General features: G+C 42.4%; 1 protein-coding gene across 3 annotated transcripts in view; it reads right to left on the reverse strand.

Annotated features, from left to right (window-relative positions):
* The window catches only part of rnf130 (ring finger protein 130), a 190,674-nt gene that overhangs the window by 134,381 nt on the left and 32,321 nt on the right, over positions 1 to 23,972 (reverse strand). For all 3 annotated transcript variants that reach the window (XM_078231807.1, XM_078231805.1, XM_078231806.1), the window contains exon 2: positions 4,557 to 4,804. In XM_078231807.1, the coding sequence (XP_078087933.1) occupies positions 4,557 to 4,804 (248 nt within the window). The remainder of the gene's footprint in view (positions 1 to 4,556; positions 4,805 to 23,972) is intronic.

A 23,972-nucleotide genomic window follows, 5' to 3' on the forward strand; every position in this document is an offset into this window, starting at 1 on the left:
ATTGGTGGAGTAGTGCATGAGGTGGAGGGCTGTTGTAGGCTGCAAAGAGACATAGATAGGATGCAAAGCTGGGCTGAAAAATGGCAAATGGAGTTTAACCCTGATAAATGCGAGGTGATTCATTTTGGTAGGACAAATTTAAATGTGGATTACAGGGTCAAAGGTAGGGTTCTGAAGACTGTGGAGGAACAGAGAGATCTTGGGGTCCATATCCACAGATCTCTAAAGGTTGCCAGTCAAGTGGATAGAGCTGTGAAGAAGGCCTATAGTGTGTTAGCTTTTATTAACAGGGGGTTGGAGTTTAAGAGCCGTGGGGTTATGCTGCAACTGTACAGGACCTTGGTGAGACCACATTTGGAATATTGTGTGCAGTTCTGGTCACCTCACTATAAGAAGGATGTGGAAGCGCTGGAAAGAGTGCAGAGGAGATTTACCAGGATGCTGCCTGGTTTGGAGGGTAGGTCATATGAGGAAAGGTTGAGGGAGCTAGGGCTGTTCTCTCTGGAGCGGAGGAGGCTGAGGGGAGACTTAATAGAGGTGTATAAAATGATGAAGGGGATAGATAGAGTGAACGTTCAAAGACTATTTCCTCGGGTGGATGGAGCTATTACAAGGGGGCATAACTATAGGGTTCGTGGTGGGAGATACAGGACGGATATCAGAGGTAGGTTCTTTACGCAGAGAGTGGTTGGGGTGTGGAATGGACTGCCTGCAGTGATAGTGGAGTCAGACACTTTAGAAACATTTAAGCGGTTATTGGATAGGCACATGGAGCACACCAGGATGATAGGGAGTGGGGTGTGGATCAATTCTGAACCAACACACCATTTTACTTCACCCACACCATACCCCATAACCCCACGTATTTACCCTGCTAATCCCCCTAACCTACACATTGTGGGACACTAAGAGCCAATTTAGCATGGCCAATACACCTAATCTGCACATCTTTGGAGAGCCTCCCACCCACTGACTCTGTCTATACTTCCCACTGCCTCGGCAAAGCAGCCAGCATAATTAAGAACCCCACGCACCCCGGACACTCTCTCTTTCACCTTCTTCCGTCGGGAAAAAAATACAAAAGTCTGAGGTCAAGTACCAACCGACTCAAGAACAGCTTCTTCCCTGCTGCCGTCAGACTTTTGAATGGACTTACCTTGCATTAAGTTGATCTTTCTCTATACCCTAGCTATGACTATAACACTACATTCTGCACTCTCTCTTTTCCTTCTCTATGAACAGTATGTTTTGTCTGTATAGCGCGCAAGAAACAATAGTTTTCACGATGATAATACATACAACAATAATAAATCAAATCAAATCAAAAAAATGCTGCTACATCCTGAACCTTTGTTTTTCAGGCTCTGGGTTACTGTGTACCTCCCCTCCCTTTGGCTCACCATTGGCTGCTGTGCCTCAGCAGGGGTAAACATGTGGGGTTACGGGATAGGGCCTGGGTGAAGTAAAATGGTGTTGGTGCAGACACAGGTACCATGTTCTGAAATTTCCAAACCAAAGCCTTTTCACTTCTTTTCTCCTTGAAGATTTTCCTGAATAATTAGGTAATTTGTTCTAATATTGTCATCTTTAGCTTGGCATCTGTTTTTTGATCATGACTCTGAAGCATTTTGGGTAATTTTCCCATGTTAAAAGCACTACATAAATTCATAACAGTTAACATATGTTTATTAATACCAATTCAAGCAATATTCTTTTTAAAGACTTAAATTCCTCTTCAGGATCAGTTAGCGACACACTTGCTAACAGTCCTGGAGCTTTTAAACACCTCTGGGCAGAGGAAAAGAGACAGAGAGATATCTGTCTTCTGACAGCCCCAAACAGCAGCCTCCATAGAATCACAGAATCCCTACAGGGCAGAAGGAAGCCATTAGGCCCATCAATTCTGAACCAACACACCATTTTACTTCACCCACACCATACCCCATAACCCCACGTATTTACCCTGCTAATCCCCCTAACCTACACATTGTGGGACACTAAGAGCCAATTTAGCATGGCCAATACACCTAATCTGCACATCTTTGGAGAGAGAGGAGAGGAACGAGAGAAAAGAGAGAGAGAGACCTCTTGCTTCTTTCAAGACTAGGTAGAAACTGTGTTTAAAATCAAAGGGAGCTGTGTGTTTTCCCTGCAAGCTTAGTTCCCCCCATTGACATGACTCGGCCTCTGTCAAACAACCTAATCAAAACCTGAAACTCCAGGAAGAAAGCCAAAATAAACAAAAATGCATTAATTCAGATTAAAACAAACACACCCCGAGCTAAACTCAATCATTAGCCTACGTTCCCAGCATGTGAACTGCCTGGTGCAGACAAATTGGCACTCTGCAAAACAGAGCTGTATTTTAAACATACCCCTCACAAGAAACATGATTAAAATACATTCCTTAAAGACACATGTAGGGGTACATGTTCATAGCTCCTTGAAAGTGGAGTCACAGGTGGACAGAATGGTGAAGAAGGCATTTAGCATGCTTGGTTTCATTGGCCAGAACATTGAATACAGGAGTTGGGACGTCTTGTTGAAGTTGTACAAGACATTGGTAAGGCCACACTTGGAATACTGTATACAGTTCTGGTCACCCTATTATAGAAAGGATATTATTAAACTAGAAAGAGTGCAGAAAATATTTACTAGGATGCTACCGGGAGTTATAATGGTTTGAGTTATAAGGAGAGGCTGGACAGACTGGGACTTTTTTCTCTGGAGTGTAGAAGGCTGAGGGGTGATCTTATAGGGGTCTATAAAATAATGAGGGGCACAGATCAGCTAGATAGTTAATATCTTTTCCCAAAGGTAGGGGAGTCTAAAACTAAAGGGCATAGATTTAAGGTGAGAGGGGAGAGATACAAAAGTGTCCAGAGGGGCAATTTTTTCACACAGAGGGTGGTGAGTGACTGGAACAAGCTGCCAGAGATAGTAGTAAAGGCAGGTACAATTTTGTCATTTAAAAAGCATTTAGACAGTTACACAGGTAAAATGGGTATAGAGGGATATGGGCCAAATGCAGGCAATTGGGATTAAGCTTAGGGGTATAAAAAAATGGTGGCATGGACAAGTTGGTCCGAAGGGCCTGTTTTCATGCTGTAAGCCTCTGACTCTATGGCACAGTATCATCACACTTTGTGAAGGCAGAAGCAAAGTACAAATTTAGTTCCTTAACCATTTGTTTGCTCCCCATTTTGAATTCCCTTGTTTCTGACTATGTTTCCAAATTAATTGCTCATCTAAAATTTCCACCCTGAATTGCCTGGTTCATTTTTAAATATAAATAGAATCTTATATAGAATTTTTAAAAACCTTCTCATTCAGCAATATATGGCAGTGCTTAATGTAGAAGCTTGCACTCATCAGGTGTTCATAATGACTTTTTTTTGCAAGAAGTTGATTTTATTGGTGATACAAGGATACCAATTAGTTTCTCCACCCTCCTTAATTGCTGGAATTGCTCCATTGCAAAAGAAAATCAGAAATGCCTGATCAGTGTAGACTGGGTGCTGTTCCAGAGCCACCCAACTCCTGAAAACTGATACTGTTTTATACCAGAAAGCCTGTATGAAGGATAGAACTGAAATCTAATCCTTACATAAGTTATTATTTACAAAATACACATTACAAACATACACTTGATAATCAGCCACTGTAGTTTCAGTCTGCTCTTTTTCATATGAGCACAAGCAAAGTAACCAATTAATGCCCACCACCTGTATATGATTAAACACAATTAACAGATACCTATTGGGAATACAGATTTCCAAATTTGCAGCAGAGTTTTCTAGGCTTAGGTAGCTTTGGATCAGTTAGCCATTTTAAATTATTCCTCACAGATGGAATAAGATCATGCTAACATGTAATATGATACTCCTTGCAGCTGGTCACCATGATGTCAAAGCGGAGGAAAATTTACTGGAAGATCAGTAATAAAAATACCTAATGAAAGTATAACTTTATTCCATTAAAAAAGAGGTATACTTTTAAGATAAAAAATTTTATTCTTCAAAATTAATAGTAGGTAGTACTTGTCCAGCCTCGTCTTCAGAATAGTTTTCTACTATCTATTCTGCATGGCATTAGGTTACTGGATCAAAATTTACCTCAATTCAATTTGCTACATATTGGATGGAAGTATTCACACAAATTCTTGCATTAAACAAAATCCCTAACATTGTGATGCTCTGAAATTTTACAGGGCTGACATACTTTGAATTAGGTATTACTTTGAACACAGAGCTGGTGACATGGCGGGATTGGGAGGATAGGATTTACAATTATTTTTGTAAATCAATCTCTTTGTATCAAAAAGCAATGATACCACAGCTGGTTTAGACACAACTCAGTGATTACCTTTACTGCATTGTTTGACACTGCACTGAGTAGAAACATGGGTAGTGTGAAATTTCCCCATTAAAACCAATCCCTTCTAATTTGGTTTCTCCACCCTCAAAAAAATCAAAATCATATTTCCTATTATTAGCAGCATGCCAAGTTTCAGTCTATTTGAAATATATAAATGCTTAAAAATGAAAGTCACTGACCTGGTTCCGTCCACGTACATTTGCATATCTGAACTTCTGGATGAAATAGAAGATCAGCCAAGCCAAAGAAATGATCATCAACACAATAAATGAGATGGATACGAAGACCAGGGAACTACGACTGTACTGTGGAAAGTGTACTGTTCCAACTGCTATAGACATCAATACAGTGAGGTTTTTTTCCACATAACTCAGAATTTCACGACCTCGACGCTCAGAAATCATGATGGCGACTATATTACCAGTTCCTGAAAGAGAAAAAAAAAGTATTTAATTTCCTAGAAATTAATCACAGGTCAAAAATTTCAAGAATATGCAAAATTGAGAATTTCTACCTTATTTTGCCTCCTGAAATACCCACCCCTTGCACCCCAGCCCCAAATAGACTAATCAATGAATTCCAGGTTTCAGTAACATTGCAAAGTACATTCAAACCTAGGTTAGCTGCACTCCAGACGTTTTCACTTTCCCAACAGAGAAATAAGTCTCGTGTTCCACAGAATACACCACGCATGGTTATATGGGACGTCTAAACTTCTTCAAGAAGAAACTCTATATTTTCTGAGATTAATCCAGATGCAGATTGAAAGGTGTCAGGAAACACAAATATATGGGGGTGATTTTAAATACTTAGTGGCGTGTAAAGCGCTTGGTGCGAAAGGCGCCGGTTCTTGCGACAGGTGCCATTTTACGAGCGCCAGATTTCCGGCGCTCTCAGCCTCTCGCTGGAAATGGGTGTGAGGCAGGTTAACATCTGGAAATTTATTTAAGTGCTGTTTAACATGTGCTTCGCGAGCCCGGCGCTCAATCGTCCGGGCTCAGCCCCCCCCACCCCCAATCCGGGGGGGGGGGGGGGGGGGGGGGGGGGGGGGGGCGGCGCTGAAAACACACTTAAAAGACGGATCTGAAACTCTCCCAGTTTCAAGTCTGCCCAGCACTTAGACAAAATATGGTAAAATTGCTCCCTTAGGCTGGGAACCCCAGATCCCAGTGAGTCTTGGGCCTTTTGCACATGTGCTTGCTGGGAAATGGCCACACATGCACAGTACATGTTTTTCACATCTTTGGGTCAGGGATCAGTCCTGTGTGCCTGCACAGAAGGAAAAAAACAAATGAAATGATGTGAAACACACCTGAACCAGAGTCCAATTCAAGAGTGTGTTCCAAGGAGCAGGACGAGGAGGGGGATGGGGGAAAGTGCCAGAAGAAAGTCTCAGTCATGGACAAAGGTAAGGATCAGCAAGAGGTCCTAGCAAGAAGTTTCAGGAAAGGGATCAAAAATTGTGCCGTTAAATAAAGTTGATGGAGAGAAGCAGAGAGATGGGTCCTGAATTAAAGACAGACCGGCAGGGAGCTGAGTAAATATGTCAACTGTGGTTTCTTCATCCTGTCTCAATATTCGTCTCCATACACTTCATAAAAAATTACAAAGTTAAGGCACAAATCTGGGAGGCTTTGTATTGCTGCCATGACAGGAAAGGTTTGAGTTGGCATTCAATAATGGAATCCTCGATGATGAGGGTAAAGTCTCTGGCCAGATAGCTTTCCATAATTGGTGGTAAGTGATTACAAGTCCAGGCTGTACCTTCCATTCACATGCTAGCACATATTTCCCAGATTCACTTCCATGCCCTCAGAGGGGTTCAACTGAAAGTCCCTAAATCAAACCATCCCTGACATTAATGGTATCTCCACAAGCCCTTCATCCTTTGAGCCATGCCCAGCCACCTCTGTGTAGCGCCATTGCCCTCTGGCTGCATGTCCTTCTCCTCTCACCTCCTGCTCTTCCCTGGAGTTGTTGTCTCCTTCAAGGGCCTCGCCATCCTTAAGGTCCACACCTCTTTGGATGGCAATGTTATGGAGAATGCAGCAAACTACCACAAGCTACTTTCTGGCCAGTTGGCTGCCCAATTATTCTTGGCAGCCTTGTTCCCTTATTTGTTTCTCTGTGAGCCTGAGGTGGGTGGGGACAGCGCAAACCTTATTCAACGTGCTGCTAAGTGCCCACTCTTTCTGCCACTTGCGCAGTGCCCAAGACACCCTCTTACAAGAGTTCCCCTTCATTCCTCTGCCCAGGCGGCATGGTGGCACAATGGTTAGCACTGCTGCCTCACAGCACCAGGGACCCAGGTTCGATTCCCGTCTTGCTTGGGTCATTGTCTGTGTGGAGTTCGCACGTTCTCTCCGTGTCTGCATGGGATTCCTCCGGGTGCTCCGGTTTCCTCCCACAGCCCAAAGATGTGTGGGTTAGGTGGATTGGCCATGCTAAATTGACCCTTAGGGCCGGATCCAGGCGTAATACAGATCCGAGCCCGGAATCCTCCTTGCAGCGCGCCCATACGGTCCGATCCGCGCAGTGGGTGGGGCTTAGCGCTGCCGGAACGATTGGAGCTCTGAACTGCACATGCGCAGTTTGAAAAAGAATCTGAAGCAGCGCACCCGGGGGGGAAAGTAAAAAAAGCAGAGAGCGCAGCTCTCTGACATGGAAGAGTTGGCAATAATTATACCTGCTCTTGTTAGAGAAAATATTATTCTAACAATCTGATAACGCTATTAAACTCAAAGCTTTTGTCGAAAGATTACACTTGCATCTATTTCAACTGTCTACTTTTGTCTCAGTAATGAATGTGAGCTGCTTGGGTTATTTTGGGCTGATTGTGTCTACTTCCAGGGCTAAAGTGAAAAATAAAATGTGCATTTCTGAGAATCTTCGGCCACACAGAACAAAGTACATCCATATCATTTTGAGTGTCTGCTCATTCCTGTTGTCCATGATGTGGAGATGCCGGCGTTGGACTGGGGTGAACACAGTAAGAAGTCTCACAACACCAGGTTAAAGTCCAACAGGTTTATTTGGTAGCAAATACCTGGTGTTGTGAGACTTCTTACTGCATTCCTGTTGTCACAGAGACGTCTCCCCATCAACATATTGCAAAATAAATATATAACAAACCCAGTATTGTAGCATATATCCTGAAGCAACAGTTCTTTAGAAGAAATTTCTAGTCCCAGAAACATCTAGGATATACTTAAACAGTGTTAGAAGTTTAATATTTTAGATCAAATTAATGTAATGGTAGTTTATGCAGAAAAATTAGTTTATTAACTTTCTAAAGTGTAACAATATTTTGAAAAGAGATGCTTTTTACTGTAAAGGATAGGAATTAAAACATTCAAATGTTTCAATTCCTATCCTTTAACAGTAAAGATAATGAATGGTTTACGTGCCTGGAATGGTTTACGTCCTCCCCCCTCCCAACCAGAGATCCATCCCCCCCCCCACCCCCAACCAGAGATCCATCCTCCCCCCAACCCCCCAACCAGAGATCCATCCTCCCCTCTCTTCCCCGGCAACCAGAGATCCATCCTCCTCCCTCCTCCTCCCCCAACCAGAGATCGATCCTCCCCCCTCCTCCCCCCCAACCAGAGATCCATCGCCCCCCTCCTCCCCCCCTCAACCAGAGATCCATCCTCCCCCTTCCTCCCCCCCAACCAGAGATCCATCGCCCCCCTCCTCCCCCCCTCAACCAGAGATCCATCCTCCCCCTTCCTCCCCCCCAACCAGAGATCCATCCCCCTCCTCCCCCCAACCAGAGATCCATCCTCCCCCCCCAACCAGAGATCCATCCCCCCCTCCCCCCCAACCAGAGATCCATCCTCCTCCTCCCCCAATCAGAGATCCATCCTCCCCCCCAACCAGAAATCCATCCCCCCCCCTCCTCCCCCCCCAACCAGAGATCCATCCTCCCCCCCTCCTCCCCCCCAACCAGAGATCCATCCTCCTCACCCCCCCCAACCAGAGATCCATCCCCCCCCTCCTCCCCAATCAGAGATCCATCCTCCCCCCCACACACTCGCAGAACCGCCACCGACCCGGGACGGCAGAATGGCTGCGACTACAAGACACCCGTACGTACCGGAGAGCTTTCGGATGCCATGTACCTACCTCCTCGCCAACCCTCACTGAGGAAGCGCCGGCTTCCGACTTTTATTTAGCAGGTCGCTAAAAGCGCAGATCCGGATTGGGCCGCGCGGTGGTAAAGTGGGATTTGGCGATAGAGTTGGGCGGGCAGTTCATTAAGCCAATTTAAATGCATGCTAATGCATTTAAATCGTCGGGCCGTCCAATTCGGGCGTGGACCGGATCCGCGCCCGAATTGGGTGTCGGTAAAGCCGCGATCTGCTCGGATTCGGGTGCAGATCGCGTTAGAGGCCCGATGCCCGAATTTACCGCGATTTCGCACCCGAATCTTTGGTAAAATCGGGCCCTTAGTGTCAGAGGGGTTAACTAAGGTAAATGCATGGGGTTATGGGGATAGGACCTGGGCGGGATTGTGGTTGGTGCAGACTCGATGGGCTGAATGGTCTCCTTCTGCACTGTAGGATTCTATTACTTTATAGGATCAGAGTGATATCCTGGTGGAGTCACGACTGGATCCACATTGCGTACCCAAAATCATCTCTTCTTACTTCTAAAATTTCTAATTCCCTACAAAAAAAATCAAGCAGATTTTAAAATTGGTCATCCATCCAGTTTTAATTCTTCCATTTAAATTTGATTTATTATTGTCGTATGTATTGGTTATACAATGAAAAATGTTGTTTCTTGTACACTATATACACAAAGCGTACCGTTCATAGAATACATAGGGGAGTAGGAAAGGAGAGGGTGAAGAATGTAGTGACACAGTCATAGCTAGGGTGTAGAGAAAGATCAACTTAATACGAGGTAGGTCCATTCAAAAGTCTGATGGCAGCAGGGAAGAAGCTGTTCCTGAGTTGGTTGGTACGTGACCTCAGACTTTTGTATTTTTTTCCCGATGGAAGAAGGTGGAAGAGAGAACGTCCGGGGTGCGTGGGGTCCTTAACTATGCTGGCTGCTTTGCCGAGGCAGCGGGAAGTGTAAACAGAGTCAATGGATGGGACGCTGGTTTGTGTGATGGACTGGGGCTTTGTTCATGATCCTTGTAATTTCTTGCGGTCTTGGACAGAGCAGAAGCCATACCAAGCTGTGATATAACCAGAAAGAATGCTTTCTATGGTGCATCTGTAAACGTTGGTGAGCTTGTAGCGGACTTGCCAAATTTCCTTAGCTCCTGCGAAAGTAGAGGCATTGGTGGGTTTTCTAAATGATAGCATATAGGGAGTACCCACTTTAAGTTTGAACAATTGAAGGCTCTGACTAATAATCACCATTTGAATTTGTTTTTAGAAAGATATCAGAAAGTCCTAAAATTGAGGCTAACTAAAAACTTACACAATGACCAAAAATGCAAGTAGTAGTAGTCAGGAGTGGACAATTCATTGCGAAGTCCAACTAGTACAAGGCTGTAATTTAAGGAAAACTATCACTGAAGAGATGGTAGAACAATAAATAATAGGTTAATAAAAAAGATTCAATGATGCCTGCAAGGTAGTATGCATGCGGTTCTCAAGTGAGAAGAAACATTGTGTAATAGCCTGCCAATGCTCATTTTATAGTTTACATTTTAAGAAAGCTCACTGGGCAACGTATACCTAGTACAACATCGGCATTTCCACATCAGGATTATATTCCAACAGGAGTCAGGAAAAGACAGAAGTACACAGCATCATTTGTCCAACAGCATAGGACAGTAAGCATTACATTTTACTTTGGAATATGCAAAAGTGCACATATCTTCAATACATTATATAGACATCCTTTAGTCATGCAAATGGAATTGAGACCAATGACATATTTTCAGGACAAATAAGGTAAGGAGTGTGAAATAACTGACCAGGGTAACCTATGCTCGAGAGGAGGAAGAGAATGTACAGGCATAAAGCACATGATCAAGTGAGAGATAGAAATGCTGTTCAGCTCAGTGAGCAGGAAACAACTGTTTCCTCAATGGGGAAGGATGTGGCTGGGGAGCGGGATAAGAGTTCAGTAGTAATGTTTTCATGGGGGGAGGGGAGCATCATTCCAACAGATGTGTCTCTTTAAACATTTGGCTGTAAACATATGCTATGAGAGTGCTGCCCCTATCTAAAAAGCCACCTTGGAATACCCTCAAATGGGTGAATAAAGTTTGTAAAGAACATTAAAACAGAAGTGTTAAAAAAGAGTGAGCAGCTTTCCCTAAAAATATCTGCCAGCACTCCTCCAATGTTTAAAAAATACCACTGGCATTCGGAAGATCAGTGAATGTGTGTGTGCAGGAAGGTCATTCTCTCCCAAAGCAAGTTTCATGTGCATAATGAAAAGGTTCTGACGACACCCACTCCCAGCTGAGGTAGCATTCACAAATTTCTCTTTGCTCACCAATTCCTTCTTCTTCTATGCTGCTTCCTTCATTGCCATAAATATATATTTCTACATCTTCAAAAGCTGTCAAAGCTTTATGCCAAAATCTCCTCAGACATACAATCCAGTTAAAATTTTATGTAAAATTATTAGAAAAGTCAACTTTTAATATGGCAAATTGACACTCTGAGGGAGATTTTCAACCAGCGTCCTCCCCAGCCAAAAATGGTAACACCAGCCGAAAATCCTACAGGACTGCGGGAATGGGAATCTCTGTGGCAAGATCTCGTTCTGAGATTTTCCCCATCCCTCACCATTTAAATGTATTTAAAGGGCTTCCCCATGATGTTGGCATGGTTTACAACAGCTTTAATACAATTGGAAGCTGTCGAGGGGAACCCACCGGGGTGCAAAAATTCTCGCCCCTGGGGGAAGAGGACTATGCCCAGACTGTGACCTGGCTGTCAGGGGCAGGCCCCCTTATGTATGAGGGAGGTTGATGGCCCAGATGCTTCTAAGGGAGGGGGGTCCCCATGTCTGTGGCAACAGGCCCCACCCTGCCAAAGTAATGACAGAAACCACGCCCCAGATTCACTGTGCACAGAGTGCCAGTGAATCTGGAAAGAAAACACAGCTGTGCAGCTGGTTTTCTTGGTGAAACCGACACTGACAAATTATGATTCGCCCATTATATCTGAAATATACAGTTTGCATCGGCAAGTTGAGCCTCTAAATGCATATAGTATTTAACTGAGTTATTAAACCAGGGAACAGGTGCTCATCATGAGAAAACAAATGAAATAACTGCTTCATTATTTAGTTCTTCTCCTCTAAAACCTGATCAAGCGTTTCACTGAATCTATTTCAAAGGTGAATCATCAAATTCCACACTTATGAACAGAAGTTTTTTCACAGTCTGTAAGCTGCACGTTTGGTCTGTTATCTTGAGCAGCATATTTGGAATAAATAGGCATGTCATTGGTAGCATTGAGATACCATCTATGTCAAGGAGTTATTTTTAGTTTCTCAATGCGTCTGTAATGTTTTGTCATATGTAATTGAATTGCAATATTTTGAATTGAAATGTTTTTAAATTAAGATGCTTTGCAGTTCAATATGAAATTAATTAGAACATACATAGAACAGTACAGCACAGAACAGGCCCTTCGGCCCACAATGTTGTGCCGAGCTTTATCTGAAACCAAGATCAAGCTATCCCACTCCCCATCATCCTGGTGTGCTCCATGTGCCTATCCAATAGCCGCTTCAATGTTCCTAAAGTGTCTGACTCCACTATCACTGCAGGCAGTCCATTCCACACCCCAACCACTCTCTGCGTAAAGAACCTACCTCTGATATCCTTCCTATATCTCCCACCATGAACCCTATAGTTATGCCCCCTTGTAATAGCTCCATCCGCCCGAGGAAATAGTCTTTGAACGTTCACTCTATCGATCTCCTTCATCATTTTATAAACCTCTATTAAGTCTTCCCTCAACCTCCTCCGCTCCAGAGAGAACAGCCCTAGCTCCCTCAACCTTTCCTCATAAGACCTACCCTCCAAACCAGGCAGCATCCTGGTAAATCTCCTTTGCACTCTTTCCAGCGCTTCCACATCCTTCTTATAGTGAGGTGACCAGAACTGCACACAATATTCCAAATGTGGTCTCACCAAGGACCTGTACAGTTGCAGCATAACTCCACGGCTCTTAAACTCCAACCCCCTGTTAATAAAAGCTAACACACTATAGGCCTTCTTCACAGCTCTATCCACTTGAGTGGCAACCTTCAGAGATCTGTGGATATGGACCCCAAGATCTCTCTGTTCCTCCACAGTCTTCAGAACCTTACCTTTGACCCTGTAATCCACATTTAAATTTGTTCTACCAAAATGAATCACCTCACATTTATCAGAGTTAAACTCCATCTGCCATTTTTCAGCCCAGCTTTGCATCCTATCTATGTCTCTTTGCAGTCTACAACAGCCCTCCACCTCATCCATTACTCCACCAATCTTGGTGTCATCATTCATTTTCAAAAAAACAGCTTATGTCAGCCACGTTCATCAGCTGGCCATGAACTAGTGAGCTTTTGAATAACAAAGAAAAATGCAAAAGTATGCGAAAATGTCCAAAGCTCTGCACTCTTTGTCAATAGATATTTAACATTTTGAAGGATCACACTACAAAACCCAAACAATAAAACAGCTTTAGAATGTTCAGAGCATACAATGTGGTCCTTTGCTTTATTGTATTGTATTTTATTGTGTAACAACACGTGGTAGTCTAGAAACATCACAGGATGTTTCCATTGGAATTGCAATGCCTCCAATTTTCAGCTGTATAGCTTTGTTAAGGTTTCACAAAACATTAACAGCTAGCTCTGGTTGAGAGATATTGAGATATTAAATGATTAGACCCAATATAAAGAGTTGAGACAAAGCTCTAATTTGGAGGGCCAACTATTTTTATACTATTTGAGAACAGGAAGAAAGAACATGCACAATGACTGGACAGGTTTTTTTTTCAAAAAATGTATTTTGAACTCCAGTCCCACTGACAGGCTTGTTACATCTCATAATTCTACCTGTCCCACCCTTCAGTGTGATTTTACGTATTTTGATAAGTTCCCTATTTGCCTTATGCTTTTGATAAGACTTTATTCCAAAAGCATAAACAACTTAGCTGAGAACAGTTTGCCTAGCTCATTTGTTTTAATCCAAGACTGCAATGTCATGCCCCATGGAGGAGCAGTGCAGCACCGACAGCAACTTCAGGACTTCTTTAGCTACACTTGTGGGTGCCAGAAATCACTGTCAGCTTTGTACAGTAATGGTGACAATTGCTGACAGTTTCACCACCATTCCGATTGTACATTTTGGGCCACTGTGTTTTGTGATCAGTGATGAGAGGCGCAATGATTCAAGCATACTGTGCTTGGTAACAGGAGAGTTAGCAATACAAAAGGATGGGCATGCTAAATTTTATTGTAATTAAAGCAACTACTATTAACAGCTTCCTTCCAAATAATTTCCACAGTAATCATACTTTCTGAGAACAGAAGCTTTAAAACTAAATCAAAACACATTGTTTGGCAATACTCAGAATACTTGCAGTAATTAGTGCCTTCCTTAATGGAACATCTGAAAGCATATTAAACAATTAATCTTTTTGAAGTGTATTGACCATTGTTTGATTAATAATAAATTCCAGGAAATATCAAGTCTTTCTCTGTCTTTGTATCTTTATTTTCTTGGTATCATTTAGTAAATTTATGTTATATACTGTCACCAAAGCATTAATATTCTTTCTAGTGTCTTGACCAATGTTGCACAGTGTTCCGGTGTCTAGAGGTTTTATTAAGGCTCATGATTAACTTGACCTTTATATTTTGTACCTCAAGCTTCTTCATTAATGTTCTATGAACCATTAGCTCCAAATCCTTCTGTTCTTCCATAACCAAGCTTAGTTTAATCAGAATATAATTCCTGCTGTTACGTTAAATACTAAAATACATTACCTCACACTGACTGACATTGAATTCTATCTGCTGCTGTTTAGCCCATTCCTCAATCTAATCAATTTACCTTTAATCATCTGAAGAATTAGCTATACCTCCTATTTCTGGCATCATTGCAAAATTCAACACTGTTCTTTCTAGGTGATATCCAAATCATTGGTGCATACAATGAATAAAAATGGCTTCATAAATGAAGTCCAAGGGACACTACCACCATTACATGCACTCTGTTAGGCTGCCCTTAACTCAGTCCCTGTTTTCTCCTCATCGGCCTCAGAACCAATACACACCAAGGATAATCACCCTCAGGAGAGGAGAGGGAGAAAGTTGAAGAGTGGGACACAATACAAGCTAAAGTATTGTTTCTTCATTTGAAGAGGGATGAAGGAAGAATAGAAGCAGTCATGTTTCTTGTGTGCTGTATTTGTAAGTAATTCATCTAACAGCTCTAGTAGAATTTAATAGGAAGTTCCCTCATCTGTTCTTGGGAAGATTGAGTGATAAGAAAGCCAACAACAGCACAAAATACATATGGAATAAAAGTTCAAGCGGTTTTCTTGACTCATCTAGTTAAGGTACAGAGTAGTTTCACAGTTTTTGACTAAAAAATAAAAGAATGGAGCTGAAGGTTTTAAAATCCTCATCCTTATTTTCAAACCCCTCCATTGCTTTGCTCCTTCCTATCTCTGTAATTGATCTGGAATGTTGTTTTGTACGGATGACAGACTTGGACATTATAGAAAGAGGAGACAAACCTTCCAAATAGCTTTGAAATGGGGGTTTGGAGGAGAATGGAAAGAATCAGTTGGACATTGAAAGTAACAAATGATGAAGTGCTGAAGGGAGGGAATGAAGAAAGAAATTTGCTGAATGCAATTAGGCATAGGCAGAGAGACTAGGCAGGGGACATCTCAAGAGGAACACACTAGTAAGAGATATGGAGGCACGACTGCAAGACAAAAGGAAGAAAATATCAATTCAATGGATATGAAAATTGAAGGAAGTTACTGGAAAATTTTGGTGCAGGAGAGAGGGACATGGTGAAGACTATGATCCAAGGACCTGCCTTTGGGCAGAGCACACATGTTGATGGTGATGATAATGACCTCAGTAACTTTCCAACCCCAGAATCCTGCAAGATATCTGTGCTCCTCCATTTTGCCCCTGTTGAGCATCCCTGATTGTATTTGTTCCACCATTGGCAACCATATCTTTATCTTCCAAGGCCCTAACCTGTGGAACGTCCTCCCTGAACTTCATTATCTTCATGATTCTTCTGAAGTTACTTACTTCTTTGATGAGCTTGTGATTACCTACCCCACTATCACCTCATGTGGCTGACTGTCAAATTTTGTTTAATAATTCTCCTGTGAAATGCATGGTTTTCGCCATCACTCCGTCAAGGCAGGGCCTGATAGAGTCATATCGGGGCACCTTTTTTAAAGGGTGCCCCAATCCACGAAAATAGTAGATCCCCATCCACCCTCCCATAGTCAAGGAGAATCTTCCAGCCTTGTGTTGTTTGGAAGCCCATTTATCCACTACACAGTGGAGGTAAAAAATGGTTTATTTAGTTTCTTTTATTTGATCCTTGTTAATATTAAAGTGGTGTCCTATATCTCCATGCTCACACTAAGCCTTTATAGTTGTCACATAGCCTTAATAAAACCTAATGGTTGTCTATGCCAGGTTTGCAAAATAAACAAATTTGCAAATACGCAGCAGTGTCATTCCAGATTATACTCTGCCAAACTCAGTCTGCTGAGTTTGTGAAGTCATACAACTGATGTTCATAGTCTAAGATCTGCCACTGTTTGTGGTAATTGCAGACAGTATACTGACATACTATTGAAGTTGGCTTGCTTGTTTGAGTGCTATAGAATACTGATATAATGCACTAAACAAGGCTAGTAGCAGCAGGCAGCTAACTACTTCTACAGACTCTATTATCGCTCAGCACGTTAAAAGCTAGATCATTATTAATTCCTTCAATTTTGTTTATTGCAGCATAAGCAAGTTCAGCTCCATGGGTTTTTCATTATCTCTGCTCTGCACCACCTGGGGGAATGCAGGCTCAAAACTGAACACAATATTCCAAAGAAAATCTTGCCAATGATTTATAGGTTAGAATACTGATTTTGACATAGAACAAATGCTACCAAAATGCAATCAATTGTAACACAAAAGCAAAATATTGCGGATGCTGGAAATCTGAAATTAAAATTGAAAATGCTGCAAACACTGCTGCCAGCATTAACATTTCAGGTAAAGGATCTTTGTCATTGACCTGAAACCTTAACTGTTTCTCTTTATGTTTTTATTGCAATCTATTAGATTGGTTGGCAACAGCAACAGATAGAGTGGAAACTCGCAGCAAAGGATTAATAATCATATACAAAAACATCATCTTTGCTAAATGACACTTTTAATTTTGCACATATTTGTTGCTTCCTATTAATATATACATGACATAGAAACATAACATAGAAACATAGAAACCCCACAGTGCAGAAGGAGGCCATTTGGCCCATCGAGTCTGCACCAACCACAATCCCACCCAAGCCCTACCCCCACATATTTTACCCGCTAATCCCTCTAACCTACGCATCCCAGGACTCTAAGGGGCAATTTTTTTTTTTAACCTGGCCAATCAACCTAACCCGCACATCTTTGGACTGTGGGAGGAAACCGGAGCACCCGGAGGAAACCCACGCAGACACGAGGAGAATGTGCAAACTCCACACAGACAGTGACCCGAGCCGGGAATCGAACCCGGGATCCTGGAGCTGTGAAGCAGCAGTGCTAACCACTGTGCTACCGTGCCACCACTGTGCTACCGTGCCGCCACATTAATCTACATCTGAAATATTCAAGCTCATTTCTTTCAACTCCATCCTATCTGGCCGTCACATCAGCACAGGTACTGGCAGCTTGGCTGGGATTAGAGTATTGGGACAGGGACAGGTAGAATCTGGTGAGGGCACTTCACGGTTACAGGTCCAGCTGCCAGAGAGTGGAGTTGCTCGAGTGAGTGTGGTGATGCAGACCTCAGGCAGTTGGAGGAACGCCAGAGATGATGAACCTATGGAGTCATCTGTAAGGCAGCAGATGCTGGTAATCCAGCGTGAGGCGTGTGGAAATTTGGCAGATATACCAGGGGGGGTTACTTGCTCAGGCCCAGATTGCGGAGTTGTCCATCCATGTCACATGAACAGTGACCACCCGCTCTTCAGAGCAACAAATTTCCTACATGGATAGGCTGGCAATTGTCTTGGGGGGCAAAATGAGCATGTTGCAGATACAATCTCTGGTATGTGTTCTGACTTGCACACTAGAGTCAGGGCCGAGGGAAACTGAGAGCCAGCCTTTTGTACCTGCTCTTGGAACCTCATGGGAAGGCACGGACAACAGAGGTTGAGCAGCAACTGCCCAGATGAAGGGGCATCGCTCAGGGCACTTCTGATAAGGGCATCCTCTGTCCATTTACCATTGATACAGACCTTGTTCAGTGCCACAGCACCAGGATTTCCTCCTGCCATTCAGCAGCAGACTTCCAATGTGGTGGGACTGCATCAGCTGCATACAGGACGACCACCAAAAATCATTCATGGCAAGGTATTGAGCACATCAGGCGCCTCTATCGTGCTGCTCCAAGCACTGCCCTGTTTTATATGCCCTGTTTGTGAACAGAATTCCCACTCACCTGAAGAAGGAGCTTAATGCTCCGAAAGCTTGTGGCTTTTGCTACCAAATAAATCTGTTGGACTTTAACCTGGTGTTGTTAAACTTCTTACTGTGTTTACCCCAGTCCAACGCCGGCATCTCCACACCAAGCACTGCGCCAGAGCACTCGGAAACTCCACTAAGAAAACTCCACAGTAATCACCAAATGGATCACCTGGATTCTTCTTTTGTGATTATTTATTAAATTTATCATCCATATCATGTAAATAAATCCTGACCTCATTGTTCCTCATGAAGCGCTTATCTCAATTATTGCTGTTGAACTTTTTTAGTGTCATTGACATTTCATTGAAGAATTTGGGGCAGGCTACGATGCATTGATGTGGCTTACTTAAGGAAAAGATTAGGTGTGTTAACCAAACAGAGACAACAGTCTCACATCCCTAATGAAATGACGCCTGAACAGATGTCTAGCACAAATCTGAGAGGCCAAGTCCTCACATTGGACCTGTACTTCAAGATATCCCTGTGTCACCACCAATCATGCATTCAAAAGTCTACATCGGCGTACTCCATCACCTTGTCGTTGCCCTCCTACATAGACAACTATCCCCATGTCTGGCCTCTGTAGCAGCCATGATGTGGAGATGCCGGCGTTGGACTGGAGTAAGCACAGTAAGAATTCTCACGACACCAGGTTAATAAACCTGTTGGACTTTAACCTGGTGTTGTGAGGCTTCTTACTCTATAGTAGCACAAGATCATGGTCAATGCAGAAATGTACCTCTCTGCAGGAAGTCTCAGGTTTGTAGATCAGAAATGTTGATTACCCATTTACTTCCTCTACAAAGCACTTCCAGCAGTCACAGAACAATAAACAGCCCAAGATTTAACTCTACCCTTAATCTGACCCTTTAAACCCATTATAAAAACCTGCCTGATGAAAAAGAAGAGGAAATACAGCCTGTGTGAATACCATGCTGAAAGCACCTTATTCAATTCTGAATGTAAGGCAGCAGATTACCTTTTTAGTGAGCACAACTGGCCAATTGCATCATCCACAGGAACAACTATCAAAAGGATGATCACAAAGCTGCACTTCGCCACACCAGTGTTATTCTGAGGAGTCAGAAGCCAGTTGTGGTCAAGAAGTGTACTCATGCTACCAAGGGCAACATACACAGAGGAACATTATCACCTGCAAGTTGCCCTCCAAGTAACACACCATCCTGACTTTGAACTATATTGCCATTACTGGGTCAAGATCCTGGAACCTTTTTCTTAGCTAGGTATTTTACACCACATGGACTGCAGTGGTTCAAGAACGCAACGCACCCTCACCTTCTCAAAGGAAAAGGCAATTAGGGATGGGCAACAAATGTTGGTCTAGCCAGTGATGTTCCTATCCTGTGAAAGAATGAAGAGGCTATTTTTGCCCATCATGTCTGCACTTCAACTGAAGTCCTCTGCTCAAACCTGATTTTTTTTTTTGCCCTTTCCTCATCTCCTTTTATATTCTTCCATTTTAAGCATACACATAATTCCCTTTTAAATGAGGAACTTTGGCAAACTATCCCATGATATGATTAACTTGAATGTAAAAACATTTTTAATGTTATGATAACATTATGCCATGGTCCCAAACCAACTCACTGATCAATGAAAATAATATTTCACTATACTGTCAAAATCTTTCAAGCTTGTGAAAATATTAGTCTGATCCCAATAACGATCCATGTTGCAGTGAAGAAAAACCTTTTTTTTTACATAATTTACTATTCACCATTCCTATTGCCATTTTGTTGAATCTTCACTGTATCTTAATATCTTTTCAGTAAATGGAGTTGTGTCCAGAACTGAATAATGTATCCTTTAGTTTTCTCTGCCTTGAATTGCATCTGTCGCCTATTTGCACATTCTGCTATCTTTTCTACTTCTGCACTGTCATATTCTGCATTCTTTAACTATTGATCACCCATAATTTGATAGATTTAGTGTCAACACCTGTGTTTTTTTAGTGGAAAAAGATGGTCCACATGCTGTTCCTTTGGGTATACCACTAACCTATTTGATTAATCTAAAAACATTTACCTTTACCCTCTGTTTTCTGTCCCATGTGGCTATATTTCCTTCAATAGGTGTCTTAAATTTCATACCAATCTAATATTTTATCAAATGCCCAGTGAAAGTCTATTAATACCAAATGAATTCCCTTGACTGACATGAGGTTTCTTCAACAATAGTGGATTATTCAATGCCAAACTGAATGGAGAAAGGAATAGATGACAGATCTAGATGGCAGGAAGTTCAACTGGAGCATAAACTAATTGGGTTGAATGGCCTGTTTCTGTGCCATATATCCTATGTAATCCTATTTAATGCAATGATTTCCCCTGATTAACCCATGCCATAAGTACCCATCAATTTCTTTCTCCCATAAAAAGTACTCCAAAAATTTAAGTATAAGATTACATTAACTACATTTTTTCCCCTTTTTTTGTACAAAGGTGTAACATTTACTACCTTCGCCTTTGTTATATGATAAAACTTTATTTGTCAGTTCCAAGACTCTACACTGTACAACCAGCCATTGAGTTCAAGTAACCTCAATTTTCTTTGCCTTTGGCTCCCACCTTTCAGAACAATTCTATTTTTCTTGTCTTCAGCACACTGATATCACAGTCGATGCTGACCCAACATTGTTTTCCCAAGTGTTGGGTTTCGCTGTTGTCAAACAACGTTCTCTCTGCGTGTAGAATTATTGCAGGGAAATAAAAACTACTCAAAACAGTGTGATCATATGCATACAAATAGTATATTTAACTGTACCCTGCAACACAACTAAAAGCAATCACCCAATTACCATAATATGTTAGCAGAAAACTTAGATTGAAATTGTAAGAAATAAGATCTCATTAAAATGCATACGCTTCATGAGAACTTGCCGGATGTATAGCATGTTGCTGCACAAATAAGCTGTATACCAGTGCAATATAGTAATAGCCAGAAATTTATTGCTCTGTTCATACCCTGGTGACAAACACAATATATTAGACTGTTGTACTCCTTGATCCTCCAGTGACAAATTTACAACAGTTCATTGGAAGGATAGTTAGAATTTGGGACAGCGAGCAAAGTGATGGATCAGGAACAGCAGAGCCACAGACCGTGGTGCTTGCGTCATTCCATAGACAAATTACATATTCAAATGATAGACCAAATAAATATTTTGAAAAAGAATTATTAACTGTGTTTTTGTTAAATTAGCATGAATACGGAGATTCAAAAATAGAAAATTAAAAATAACCAAAGTTATGACTAAAAATTTGTTCTTGTTGCTGATGTAGTTGTATAGTTGCAAGGTGACTGTACAATTTGGATTTAATTAAACAGAACATTTATAGTCACTTTGTTCTAGTGAAATATTACCATGTGTTGTTAGAACCTTAACAGGCTGTGATTGGCCAACAATACCTGAACTAGAGCAGGCTCAAGGACTAATCAGTTAATTAATTTATTTTTGTTTCTACAGCTGCAATACTCAGGGTATCACTTTTTCCCACCACAGCCCAATAATAAATTAACGCAAGTGGCCGATATGGAAAAGAAAATTTTCCCCATATGTTGAGTACTGTTTCCCATTGAAATAGTGATTCAGAAGTAACTTTGGCTGAGTTCTCGATTCTCTCATCCATGCTCATGCTTCTTTCATGTAGCTGTGTAACAGTTAGAACATTAATTTCCATTAAATGTGTTTCCTAGGCTGTACACCATTCAGATTAGTCAAATCTTGGGCTTATTTTCAGAACAGAAAATGGCGATGAATTACACATAATTTTTTTCTTTATTATTACACATTTTAGCAAACATCATATCGTCAATATAGAACATAGAACATAGAACAGTACAGCACAGAACAGGCCCTTCGGCCCACGATGTTGTGCCGAGCTTTATCTGAAACCAAGATCAAGCTATCCCACTCCCCATCATCCTGGTGTGCTCCATGTGCCTATCCAATAACCGCTTAAATGTTTCTAAAGTGTCTGACTCCACTATCACTGCAGGCAGTCCATTCCACACCCCAACCACTCTCTGCGTAAAGAACCTACCTCTGATATCCGTCCTGTATCTCCCACCACGAACCCTATAGTTATGCCCCCTTGTAATAGCTCCATCCACCCGAGGAAATAGTCTTTGAACGTTCACTCTATCTATCCCCTTCATCATTTTATACACCTCTATTAAGTCTCCCCTCAGCCTCCTCCGCCCCAGAGAGAACAGCCCTAGCTCCCTCAACCTTTCCTCATATGACCTACCCTCCAAACCAGGCAGCATCCTGGTAAATCTCCTCTGCACTCCTTCCAGCGCTTCCACATCCTTCCTATAGTGAGGTGACCAGAACTGCACACAATATTCCAAATGTGGTCTCACCAAGGTCCTGTACAGTTGCAGCATAACCCCACGGCTCTTAAACTCCAACCCCCTGTTAATAAAAGCTAACACACTATAGGCCTTCTTCACAGCTCTATCCACTTGACTGGCAACCTTTAGAGATCTGTGGATATGGACCCCAAGATCTCTCTGTTCCTCCACAGTCTTCAGAACCCTACCTTTGACCCTGTAATCCACATTTAAATTTGTCCTACCAAAATGAATCACCTCACATTTATCAGGGTTAAACTCCATTTGCCATTTTTCAGCCCAGCTTTGCATCCTATCTATGTCTCTTTGCAGCCTACAACAGCCCTCCACCTCATCCACTACTCCACCAATCTTGGTGTCATCAGCAAATTTACTGATCCACCCTTCAGCCCCCTCCTCTAAGTCATTAATAAAAATCACAAAGAGCAGATGACCAAGCACCGATCCCTGCGGCACACCGCTAGCAACCTGCCTCCAATCCGAAAATTTTCCATCGACCACCACCCTCTGTCTTCGGTCAGACAGCCAGTTACCTATCCAATCGGCCAACTTTCCCTCTATCCCACACCTCCTCACTTTCATCATAAGCCGACCATGGGGGACCTTATCAAACGCCTTACTAAAATCCATGTATATGACATCAACTGCCCTACCTTCATCAACACACTTAGTTACCTCCTCAAAAAATTCTATCAAATTTGTGAGGCACGACTTGCCCTTCACGAATCCGTGCTGACTATCTCGGATTAATCCGCATCTTTCTAAATGGTCGTAAATCCCATCCCTAAGGACCCTTTCCATCAATTTACCAACCACCGAAGTAAGACTAACCGGTCTATAATTACCAGGGTCATTTCTATTCCCTTTCTTAAACAGAGGAACAACATTCGCCATTCTCCAGTCCTCTGGCACCATCCCCGTGGACAGCGAGGACCCAAAGATCAACGCCAAAGGCTCTGCAATCTCATCCCTTGCCTCCCAAAGAATCCTAGGATACATTTCATCAGGCCCAGGGGACTTATCGACCTTCAGTTTATTCAAAACTGCCAAGACATCCTCCCTCCGAACATCTATTTCCTCCAGCCTATTAGCCTGTAATGCCTTCTCTTCCTCAAAAAACATGGCCCCTCTCCTTGGTGAACACTGAAGAAAAGTATTCATTCATCACCTCGCTTATCTCTACTGACTCCATACACAAGTTCCCACTACTGTCCTTGACCGGCCCTAACCTCACCCTGGTCATTCTTTTATTCCTCACATAAGAGTAAAAAGCCTTGGGGTTTTCCTTGATCCGACCCGCCAAGGACTTCTCATGTCCCCTCCTAGCTCTCCTAAGCCCCTTTTTCAGCTCATTCCTTGCTAACTTGTAACCCTCAATCGAGCCATCTGAACCTTGTTTCCTCATCCCTACATAAGCTTCCCTCTTCCTTTTCACAAGACATTCCACCTCTTTTGTGAACCATGGTTCCCTCACTCGGCCATTTCCTCCCTGCCTGACGGGAACATACCTATCAAGGACATCC

This window comes from Mustelus asterias, chromosome 16 (genome assembly GCF_964213995.1).
Source record: "Mustelus asterias chromosome 16, sMusAst1.hap1.1, whole genome shotgun sequence".
NCBI classification, from domain to species: Eukaryota; Metazoa; Chordata; class Chondrichthyes; order Carcharhiniformes; family Triakidae; genus Mustelus; species Mustelus asterias.